This window comes from Hemiscyllium ocellatum, chromosome 7 (assembly GCF_020745735.1).
Source record: "Hemiscyllium ocellatum isolate sHemOce1 chromosome 7, sHemOce1.pat.X.cur, whole genome shotgun sequence".
Lineage (NCBI taxonomy): Eukaryota > Metazoa > Chordata > Chondrichthyes > Orectolobiformes > Hemiscylliidae > Hemiscyllium > Hemiscyllium ocellatum.
Window position 1 is genome coordinate 92,866,388 of NC_083407.1, and position 12,096 is coordinate 92,878,483.

The 12,096-nt window shown below is 40.4% G+C and overlaps 1 protein-coding gene across 2 annotated transcripts in view; it reads right to left on the reverse strand.

Annotated features, from left to right (window-relative positions):
- vps8 (VPS8 subunit of CORVET complex) overlaps positions 1-12,096 on the reverse strand; it is a 543,230-nt gene that overhangs the window by 149,278 nt on the left and 381,856 nt on the right. For both annotated transcript variants that reach the window (XM_060827508.1, XM_060827507.1), the window contains one exon: positions 7,480-7,648. In XM_060827508.1, coding sequence (XP_060683491.1) covers positions 7,480-7,648 — 169 coding nt within the window. The remainder of the gene's footprint in view (positions 1-7,479; positions 7,649-12,096) is intronic.

The window sequence follows — 12,096 nt, forward strand, 5'->3', positions numbered from 1 at the left end:
TCTGCCACAGAAAGCAGTTGTGAAGGACTTTTCAGGAAGGAGTTAGAAAATAATTCTCAGGGTTAAAGGGAATCAAAGTGTATGGGGTGAAAGCAGGAAAAGGGTACTGAGTAGGATGCTCAGCCATGAGCATATAGAATGGCAGAGCAGGCTTGAAGGGCCGAATGACTTACTGCAGTCCCGATTTTCTTTGCTGGCACATTACTGGAAGAGCCCTCAATAGACAATAGGTGCAGGAGTAGGCCATTCTGCCCTTCGAGCCTGCACCACCATTCAATATGATCATGGCTGATCATCCTTAATCAGTATCCTGTTCCTGCCTTATCTCCATAACCCTTGATTCCATTATCCTTGAGAGGTCTATCCAACTCTTTCTTAAATAAATCCAGAGACTGGGCCTCCACTGCCCTCTGGGGTAGAGCATTCCACACAGTCACCACTCTCTGGGTGAAGAAGTTTCTCCTCATCTCTGTCCTAAATGGTCTACCCCGCATTTTTAAGCTGTGTCCTCTGGTTCGGCACTCACCCATCAGCGGAAACATGTTTCCTGCCTCCAGTGTGTCCAATCCTTTAATAATGTTATATGTCTCAATCAGATCCCCTCTCAGTTTTCTAAACTCAAAGGTATACAAGCCCAGTCGCTCCAGTCTATCAGTGTAAGGTAGTCCCGCCATTCCAGGAATTGACCTCGTTTTATGATCTCATTTAAGATGGAGTACAGAGCAAGCAGGATCTTTGTTCTGATCTGGCTTGATAGATCATATTCTTTTAAAGAACATTAAGCAAGGAAGAAGCAAGGATCAGAAAAAAAAACATCAGCAGGATTCTGGGATTCAATTGAAATGCCAAGATTAAAAACTTCAATAGATAAACTTAAACAAAACACACATCAGAAATTTTCAATTTATCGGCATGCTAACAAGGCATGGTCATTATTTTAAACCATATACATTATATATACTTAACATAGACTTTAGATTAGAGTTCAGTGATACTGTACTTCACCAAATCTCGATAAAACTCTAATTCCTTTGCAAGGCAATTCTTCAATTCTGAAGTTCTAACCCTGGAAATATCCTCAAAGCCTCAGAGACTCAAGGCTGCTTCAATGACACTTTAGTTGTTCATTTTCTTCTTCCAAAACTGGTGATCTCAGGACTGGTAAGAATTCCTCCAAGTACATTAATACCATCACATTTCCAGCTTCTATCAGACAAATAGCTTGACTGAGCAGCCACGATTTTCTCAAACCTTTAACCTTTCTCAGCTGTATCCAGCTAAAATACTACTTGTGGTTTTCTTCACTTCACTTTTAGTTGCACACAACTGTCAGTGGCTTTCATATCTTTCTCCTTCCCTCAATGCCCAGTGTCTTTGACAGGACCATCTATGCTGCCTGAAGCCACTTCATTACTTCAGTCTTCCCCCAGCTTTAAACTACCCCTAACTTCTGCCAGAAACCCCACTCCAAGGTAAATTGAAATCACTGAACCTTCTTTAAGATCCACCCTTTTCCAAGACAATGTAGCAGGGTCCGTCTTTAATCTGGGTCTTTGGGTCTACTAAATGTATTTCAGCTACTTTAGCTCCAACATCCTCCTGACTGCTATTACTGTGAGCTGTATCTCCAGCTGTGCAAACCACATGCTGTTTTTATAGCTTCATCTTTTCTATTCTGATTCTATTAAACCAATCTAGGTAACCTTATGAACTGCCATTTGTTTTAATCATTAACGCTGAACATTTTAATTACCTTTCCTTTTGCAGCTGTTAACTTCTTAAAGCAGCTTAGCCCCAGCCTTTTAAATGCATTATACTTTAAAGGCTTGACCCCACTGTTCTGGTGGGAGCAAGAACATGCCGATGCATTATTTGAAAGAGCAAGCATCCTGGTCAATATTTATTTCTCAACCAACAAATTTTTAAAAACTCAGAATATCCAGTTATTGTCACATTGCTGTTTGTGTGAGGTTACTATGTGCAATTGGCTCAGCTTTTCCAACATTACAACAGTGACCACACTTTAAAAAGTACTTCATTGGCTCTGAGATGCTGTGGGATGTCCAGTGATTGGGAAAGGTGTTATGTAAAATGTCATTTCAACTTTGTTTTTCCTCTGAGGTAATTTGTAGGATCATATGAACTTTAATGTATGAATAAATAGAGGATGATCTAAAATGGAATGGGATGGCATAATGTCTTGTTCCTAATGGGGCTGCTGAAAGTCATTGAGTTTAAGTTTTTGGTTCAATCTGGTTCTAGGATTCTCTGATCCATCTACCTTCTGTCCAACACATCGGTTGTCCATCTCTATGTAGAATCTGCTTGCACAGCTATCGTGTGGAAATAGTGAGGTCCATTTTGGTGCATGCAGTTTGCTAGTAAAATGAAAACAAGGCCCAAGGTTGAAAGCAAAACTATCCCTGCACCATGATTTTGGACAGAGACTGTGTGCATATGTTGATCCCACCCTCACACTGGGCTCAACTTGGAAATCCCTGCAGAGGTAATGATTTCCCTAGTCTATTCCTAAAACAAAAATTATGCACAGAATAACAACACTATTTAATCAATATTGTACCATGGTTATAATTTGGTCTGTAAGGAAATTAACAAAATCTAATTGAATTTCACAGCAACCTTGAAGCGCTGGATTTTGTGAATAACAGTGAACAAATAGCACCTAATATTCAGTGCCCTTACAACTCTCACAGGTTTGCCATGGCTTTTACATAGCAATATTCAATAAAACAGTATGCCATGCTCAACAGAGGAGCTGCAAGATGTGTAAGCAGGAGATGCTGTCACAACAAAGGAGGTCATTTTGCCCATCATGTTTGCCATCTTTGACAGCAGCTGCTTTTCCTCAGCCCGGTCATTTCTTTCCCACAAACTTAAGGAAATCTTTCTGAGCCACACAGACTCAGAAGCAGGAAGTGCAATTTAGAACATTTAATATTTCGTAAACTCGTATGTAAAAAGTAAAATAGAAAAGGAAGGACCATCTTTTATTTCTCCCTCTCTATTGTAAGAAAAATGTAAAAAAAACTTTAAAAAATTCAACAAGAGACTCCACTATAGCGACTGTAATGCAGCCAGCCAACTGGCCATCACAGAATGAGTTCCCTGATTGGGACTGTTAATCTGGTCCAATCAGGGAGCCCTGGCTGACAGAGACAAACATGAATGTTAGACACCCTGTTCACACTGAGAGCTGGCTCTGAGGGAGCTGGAGCAGTGCCAGGGATTTTCCATATGCAAATAAAGGGTGACTTGGTGATGGGACACAGGCCACTGTGGAGTTATTTCACCTCATGCATAAATTTTAATTTTCAGGGCTAGAGAGATTGTTGGAAAGTAATTAGAATTTATTACAGCTGAAAATTCACTTCCCTTGAATAGTCCAGTTTAATCCTTTTTCATTATGGAAGAAAAATAGTACAGATGCCAGAAAACAAAAAGAAGGACGATAAAACCTGGAACAATGCAGTGGGCCAGGTAGCATCAGCAGAGAAAAATAGAGCTAACATTTCAGCTCAAAAACATTCATTAAAACGGAGTGAAAGAGAAATGTAAGGAAGACAAAATATGGAGGTGAAAACCAGAACCCCCTTATTCAGTCTGCAAGCATGACCCTTAGCGTCTGGTTGTTTTTCATATTACATTGGGTACATGCTGACCTGTCCATCCATACCTTGTTAGACTACTCCAGTAAAGCTCAAAACAAGCTTGAGGAACAATACCTTAACTTTCAAGTTGGCAGTATGCAATGTTCTGTACTCAATGTTAAGTTCAGCAACATCAGATCATAACCCAAGCTTCCATCTTATTCAGAGTTGTTTTCCTTGCCTTTGTTTTGCAGGGTTGGTCTTTATCTTGTTTCATTATTATGTTTTCATGTGGCATTGTGATGGTTTTTAAGCAGCATTTCATATCTCACAAGGACACAATCTTTGAATCTTTTGCTATATCCATTTTCACTCTTTTTGGCTATTGCATCATGATTTTTCTTTTGCTCGTTGACCTCCTCTGGTTTCTTATCACATATCTCTCCCTTGTTTGTCTCGCTCCCTGTTCTTTTGCTGGCTTAAGAATTGTCACATTCCCATTTCTCTCTTGCTTTGATGGGAGGGCATTGACCTGAAACATTGATTCTGTCTTTCTATACAAAGTTAAAAATCACACATCAGGTTATAGTCCAACAGGTTTATTTGCAAAGTACTAGCTTTCGGAGCACTCCTGGTGTTGTGTGATTTTTAACTTTGTCTACCCCATTCCAACACTGGCACCTCCTCATCATTCTACACAGATGATGAGTGATCTGCTGAGCCATTCCAGCTTCCTTTGTTCTGAAATTTTGGGTATGTTCAGTGAGGAAATACTTCATCTTCAGTCTCTGTGTGCTTGAACGTCCAATTTACTTGCCAGAAACTGTTAGAATGAAGCTTGCTGAAGATCAGGACAAAATGCACAGGAACTTGCAAACCTCTCTGTGTTTTGGACATATAAAAACAGCATGTTGCTGTCTAATTCACCCCTCAATAACAATGCGCCTCACAGTTAGTCCTTACTGCTAAAATGTGGGTCAGTAATCTGGTAAGCAAATATTTTTCTCTTGCTCAGAGTCAATTTAGGTCTAATTGTGATAAAGATTAGATGATAAATAACATTGGAGAAAACCTCCAATTTAGTTCTCAGTAATGGGAACAGCAGCAGCTCCAGACGTAATCATGTAATAAATATGGAAGAGAAACACTAATTTGTTTTGTATGGACTGAGCACAAATGATAGGACATGGCAAGGTGACAGAGCTTTCTTAATGTTCCAGCTTCTAGAGTTCCATTGTAAACATTCTCAGCGGCCATTCACTTGGAAAATATCAGCACCTTCTTTCCAACTAACATGCTGTTCTAGGCTAAAGAAAATCCTCATACAAACAATGCCTTCATAAGGCCATAGCAAAGGGTGGAGATGCTACTATAATGTTGCAGCTTCACTGCATTATACAAATGGATTATTTTCAAATTTAGCTCATTCAAAACTTGATACGACAATACTGCACAAAACACTGATAAGACAGTTTGACTGAAGGAAGATTGCCCCATATAACAGTACAGGAAAATGGGAGCAGAAGTAGGCCATTTGTTCCATAAAGCATGCTCTGCCATTTATTAAGAATGTGATATAGCTTTTCCTCCCTCTTCCCCATTATCCTTGGCTCCTCTATAGAATAAATATTAGCTTAAAATCAGCAGTGAAATTGTCAATAATCCTGTCACTACTGGAATTTTTTTCCTCAACGGGTTCCAATTTATTGTTGCCTGAGAGAGGGCATTCTTTCTCATCTTCATTTCAAATGGGAGACCTCTTATACTCAAACCATATCTGTTGGTTCTAGATTTCCCACAAGGGAGAATATTCTCTCAATATTTATCACATGAATAGGATGGGTTTGCCGCGATATGGCCCAAATGCTGGCAAATGGGAAAGTTAGTATAGCTGGTTGACATGGGTAAATTGGACCAAAGAGTTTCCATACTATGCAACTCTATGAATCTAACCCATCAAACTCCCTCAGAACCTTGCATGTTTCATTCTTCTAACTTTCAATGAGGATCGGCTCAAACTTTCTTCATAAAACAATCAATTTGCTCAATCTAACAAAGAACAGTAACACACCCACAATGACCAGCCTCCTGCAAGTTTTTACCTAACTGATAATCCACATGTAAAGGTTATTATTTTTTTCTTTATTCTTTCATGGAATGTGAGCACTGGAAGCAAGGCCAGCTTTTGTTCTTCAATATCTAATTGCGCTGGAACAGAACATTTCACAACACAGTTAAGGTCAAACAAGCAGCAGTGGGTCTGGAGTCACATGTAAGCAAGACCAAGTCAGGAGATTTCCTTCCCTAAATGACATCAGTGAATCAGATGGGATTTTTATGACAATCAACAAGAGTTTTGTTGCATCATTTACTGAGGTGAGCTTTCAATTCCAGAGTTGTATCAATTGCATTTACTTTCCACCCAGCATCCGTGATGGTATGTGAATCTGTGTCTTGACAGCATTAGGCTAGAGCTTGGAATTATTATTCCAATAACAATACCACTATGCCACCAAGATCCTGACATTTATACCTGATGACTGTGTCTGTGATCCAACAGTCAAAAAAGGTGTGGTGCTGGAAAAGCACAGCCGGTCAGGCAGCATCTGAGGAGCAGAAGAGTCAATGTTTCGAGCATAAGCTCTTCCTCATTCCTGATGAAGAGTTTATGCTCGAAAAGTCGACGATCCTGTTCCTTGGTTGTTACCTGATTGGCTGTGCTTTTCCAGTGCTACATTTTTTTGACTCTGAACTCCAGCATCTGCAGTCCTCACTTTCTCCCTCTGTGATCTGACAGCCACTCAAATGTCATTTCTGCCTAATTCTCTTCATTCAGCTTAACGTAATCCCCATCATCAGTGAATAGCCAGAGTATTGTTCTGGATTAAATAACTCAAAATACTCTTTTACAACACATATGGAGATAAATTAATGGGCACGTTTTACAACTTCTTTCTTAGGAATTGTATTTTGAATGACATATATAAATTAATGTGAGGACTGTTAAGAGAAAAACATTTTTTAAAAACACAGAATTTACCAGGATTGATGCATAATTTCCACAGCAAGGATTCGATACCTATTAAGAGCTCTATTTTTATGACTATGCGTTCCTGCAATGTGCAGATTATCACGAAATGAAGAGTTGTTTGCAGTAAACTGAGCAAATTGGAACTGGAAGCAAGTTACTGAGGCAGAGGAAGAAGGAGACAGAAAAGACACAAAAGTAGGTGCTTCAGTGGAAGGTGCCTGTTGTTGCAGTTAAAGAAAAACTTAGTTTAACCCTGACGAAAGCTGTTGCTGCAAGCTATAACTTTTGAATTGATAAGTCAGAGACATTTTTTAAAGGAGTCACCACTCTGCATTTCTTACAAACCAGTGGACGTTTCCAGAGAATGACTTTTGAACAAGGAGTCTCACCAGTTGAAGGAGGGTCATATCAAAACTGGAACTGGGAAACAAAGATAATTGAACTGATTTTCCAGTTTTTAATCATCTTTCAATAATCTATTTTCCCTATTTATTTGCCTGCTTTTTGTCTACTTGTGTGAAAACAGCCATTTCTATGGGGATTAAAACTTTTGTAATTAATGTAACGTGTCAATGGTTTATATCTGTTCACCTGTAGCTATAGTTTAATTAATTGGCATAAATAATAGTTCATCCTGCCACTTTTCTGAAATCTAAGCAAAACTATGTCAAAAAATACATCTTCAGTACAGGCTCAATAGAAGGCCTTCAGCTAATGGTACAGGAAACAATAAAATGACGCCAAGGAACAGATTTCATTCAGCAATGATATAAGCAACAATATAGTACTTAGTGCATAGTTTCTGGAAGAACTAGAAAGGAGCATTTGATAGCACCTCACCTGTGCCAGAGAAGTGCTTCGGTTCTTGTTCAGCTCTACTCCAAAATCTCGGTGTCTGGCCCCTTTGTTACTAGAGTTACACTTGTAGCAGGTCCACCTCGTCTGTCCTTCGGTGCGAATGCCGCAGTCTTTACTCTGAAGACATTGAGAATGGTAGATATGGCCACAGCTGCAAATGAAAATGGACACTAGTCAACAAAACTCTTTGTTGCTGACTGATGGCCATCAAAATGAAAACTTACATTTTAAAACCTCATGTCCAACAACACTGGAATTTGCAAAGAAAGACCGGCACACAGATTAAAGTGTGACATTGACAAGATGTACACTATGCCTGCACCTCAGGTATTATGATAGTATGAGAGTCTATGCAAGACTTGAATTTGAGACTCAAAATTCATCGAATTCTAATGCTTTTTTTTTAAAGCTATATGTAATAAGATTTATACCGGTCACCATCAAACAAAATCAACAAATCTTTTTTAAAAATTTAAAGTTTCTTCGTGGGCTGAGGTAAATGTAGCTTATTTTATTGTTCATTCTTGTTTGTTCAAAAGAGGCTCTTTTCTCAAATAAGTGCAGTTTATTGCATGATAGCAATCAGGGTCAAATGTGTGGAGCTGGTAAAGCACAGCAGATCAGGCAGCATCCGAGGAGCAGGAGCATTAACATTTTGGGCATAAGCATGAAGGGTTTATGCCTGAGATGTCAACTCTCCTGCTCCTTGGATACTGCCTGACCTGCTGCGCTTTTTCAGTGCCACACTTTTCTACTCAGTCTACTCTTGTCTGGTAACCCTCTTGCTCTGAATATACTTATAAAATGCTTTGGGGTTTACCTGAGTACAATTTTCCAAAGAAAAATTACCTTCTCTTAATTTCTTTATTAAGCACACCCCTACATACTCTATGCTCCTAAAGGGCCTCCCTTGCTTTTCATGCTCTGTGTTTAACATTCGCTTCCTTCTTTTTCTTTATCAAATTTTCAAAGTCTCTTATCATCCTGGGTCCCTTGAACTTGCTGCCCTTGCCTTTCACTCTTAGTGGAATATGCTGGCCCTGGACTCTCAATGCACTACTTTTTTAAAAGACCTGCACTTTCCAAATGTAATCTTACCTGCAACCAACTGCTCCCCATCAATGTTTGCCAATTTTCCATCTAACAATATTGAAATTGGCCTTGCCCACTTCAAATCTGCAGTATCCTTATCTCTTTCCATCTTGACTTCGAAACTTAAGAGTTATCACCACTATTCCCAAAATGCTCACCTACCGACAGTTCAAACAACGCCTTCCTAACCTGCAATCTTCTTCCTGACCTCTCCGCCCCCACCCTACTCCGGCCTATCACTCTCACCTTGATCTCCTTCCACCTATCACATCTCCATCGCCCCCTCCCCCAAGTCCCTCCTCCCTACCTTTTACCTTAGCCTGCTGGACACACTTTCCTCATTTCTGATGAAGGGCTTATGCCCGAAACGTTGAATTTCCTGTTCCTTGGATGCTGCCTGACCTGCTGCGCTTTTCCAGCAACACATTTTCAGCTCTGATACTCCAGCATCTGCAGACCTCACTTTCTCCCCAGTTCAACCACTTTCCCAGGATTAGATTTCTGGTGAACAGCCTGGTGAACAAATTGCTGCGGTAAATTTGAAATTGATGTCAGATGAGATGATACAAACATTCAAGATGAACATTTAATCTTTTTTATTTTCTCAGTACAGTTGATAAAGATGTTGTTATATAAACAGCAGTCCTCGAGTAGCACATGTGATGAAGTGTAACGGTTAGGTTCAGCAGCAAAACAACCAGCATCCTTCCTCATCAACAAACTGAAGCACAGAGTCTACATAGGTCATCACAGATTTGCTGGCAGGATGTGAAAAAAGTAAAGACTTTGATTGAAAATGATCTGTGTAAGACTCCACAGAAGCTACCACTGAAAAGGAATCATCAAGGTCCACACATTCAGGATAAGAGGCTGTCTAATACTGAGATCCAGATTACCGTCAATAAGAAATAACCTGGCTCAGAAATCCACGATATTACAAACAAAAAATACCCGTTTCATCAAGGTGACCCGTCATCCATGAAAAGAAGTTCATGAGATTAAAAGGTTCCATTACAGCTGTCAGTCTCTGAGAATTGTACATGCTCAAGAAGAAAATTCAGGAGATTAAACTGTCCTCCAGATGTGGAAATGGTCAAATTGCATTTTTCATCAGGAATAAAGTTTTCCATGAAGGACATTCAAGAAATAAAAATGCACTCCAATGAAGGGAGACTTTAGAGATCATATAAAGGATCAAGGTCAACAGTCGTCAAGCTTAAAAAAAATCAATTTACCAGGTTCAAATGCATTCTGGAAGAATTTGGAAAACCCCATGTCTCCTGGATTTGTGAAGAGACATGGGGGAGATACAGTAATGGGAATTGTAATTACATTTACATATGAACATATTATAGGAAGAAAAGCTCAGTGGAGAGACTGCATAAGGCAATAGTTCTGAAAAAGGTAATGCTGAAGACAGTGTTAAGTGCTACCCAATCTGATCATGTCATAAAGACTTGGACTGACAGAATATCTTGGAACCTCGAAGAGGGAGAGCTGTCTATCTGTAGTCTATCTAAGTCTACCTGTAGTTTTTGCTTATGTCCACCTTAATAAAAGTTACTTGTACCTGATTCTATCAAGTGAAAGTGAGGATCGCAGATGCTGGAGCATCGGGAATGAAGAAGGGCTTATGCCCGAAACGTCGAATCTCCTGTTCCCTGGATGCTGCCTGACCTGCTACGCTTTTTCAGCAACACATTTTCAGCACCAGGAATAAAGGGCTTATGCCTGAACTGTCAACTCGCCTGCCCCTCGGATGCTGCCTGACCTACTGTGCTTCACCAGCACCACACCTTTCAACCTGATTGCTGTCATGCAATAAACTGCACTTATTTGAGAAAAGAGCCTCTTCATATGAGGTGACTCAGTGACTCTACCCCACCACTTTATTTCAATTAGGACCTGAATACCCTGTCAGGAAAAAGAGGATGATGGCACCGGGCTACATGACGATGTGTTGGCAGTCATTGGCTTGCATGCTCGTGAGACTTTGTGCCAGCAGTAGTTATCTCAAGATTTGCTAGCAGTACCATTGTGACATAACCACTATTTTTTAAAAAGTGCCACTGACTCATGCATCCTAATTTTAAATCTACAACAAACTTCTGACATATCTAACAATGAATTACAGTTTCTGTGATGTAATATGACAAATACTGTCCAACACTATGTCATAATGCAATCAGTTGTTCTTAATGCAAATTTCCACAGTTAACTACTGTATTATGGGAAAGACAATTCATTGCTGCAGCCCAGTGTGCCTGCTGAGTCCCTGGGCAGCAAAAATCTTTGCACAAGGCTGTTTCAAATGGTCTTTACATTAGTGGAGTGACTCACAAAGGAACTGAAGCACCCGAGGCACCCTTCATCTTTAAGTGTCAGAGTCATAGAGATATACAGCATGGAAACAGACCCTCCGGTCCAACTCATCCATGCCGACCAGACATCCCAACCCAATCTAGTCCTACCTGCCAGCACTCGGCCTATATCCCTCCAAAAACTTCCTATTCATATACCCATCCAAATGCGTCTTAAATGTTACAATTATACCACCCTCCACCACATCCTCTGGCAGCTCATTCCCGACACGTACTACCCTCTCCATGAAAAAGTTGCCCCTTAGGTCTCTTTTATATCTTTCCCCTCTCACTCTAAACTTATGCCCCCTAGTTCTGGACTCCCTGACCTCAGGGAAAAGACTTTGGCTACTTATCCTATCCATGCCCCATCATAATTTTGTAAACCTCTATAAGGTCACCCCTCAGCCTCCGACGCTCCAGTGAAAACAGCCCCAGCCTGTTCAGCCTCTCCCTGTAGCTCAGATTCTCCAACCCTGGCAACATCCTTGTAAATCTTTTCTGAACCCTTTCATGTTTTACAACATCTTTCCGATAGGAAGGAGACCAGAACTGCATGCAATATTCCAACAGTGGCCTAACCAATGTCCTGTACAGCTGCAACATGACCTCCCAACTCCTGTATTCAATGCTCTGACCAATAAAGGAAAGCATACCAAACACCTTCTTCACTATCCTATCTACCTACGATTCCACTCTCAAGGAGCTATGAACCTGCATTCCAAGATCTCTTTGTTCAGCAACACTCCCTAGGACCTTACCATTAAGTGTATAAGTCCTGCTAAGATTTGCTTTCCCAAAATGCAGCACCTCGCATTTATCAGAATTAAACTCCATCTCCACTTCTCAGCCCATTGGCCCATCTGGTCCAGATCCTGTTGTAATCTGAGGTAACCCTCTTCGCTGTCCACTACACCTCCAATTCTGCAAACTTACTAACTGTACCTCTTATGCTTGCATCCAAATCATTTATGTAAATGACAAAAAGTAGAGGGCCCAGCTCCGATCCTTGTGGCACTCCACTTATCACAGACCTCCAGTCTGAAAAACAACCCTCCACCACCACCTTCTGTCTTCTACCTTTGAGCCAGTTCTGTATCCAAATGGCTAGTTCTCCCTGTATTCCATGAGATCTAACCTTGCTAAC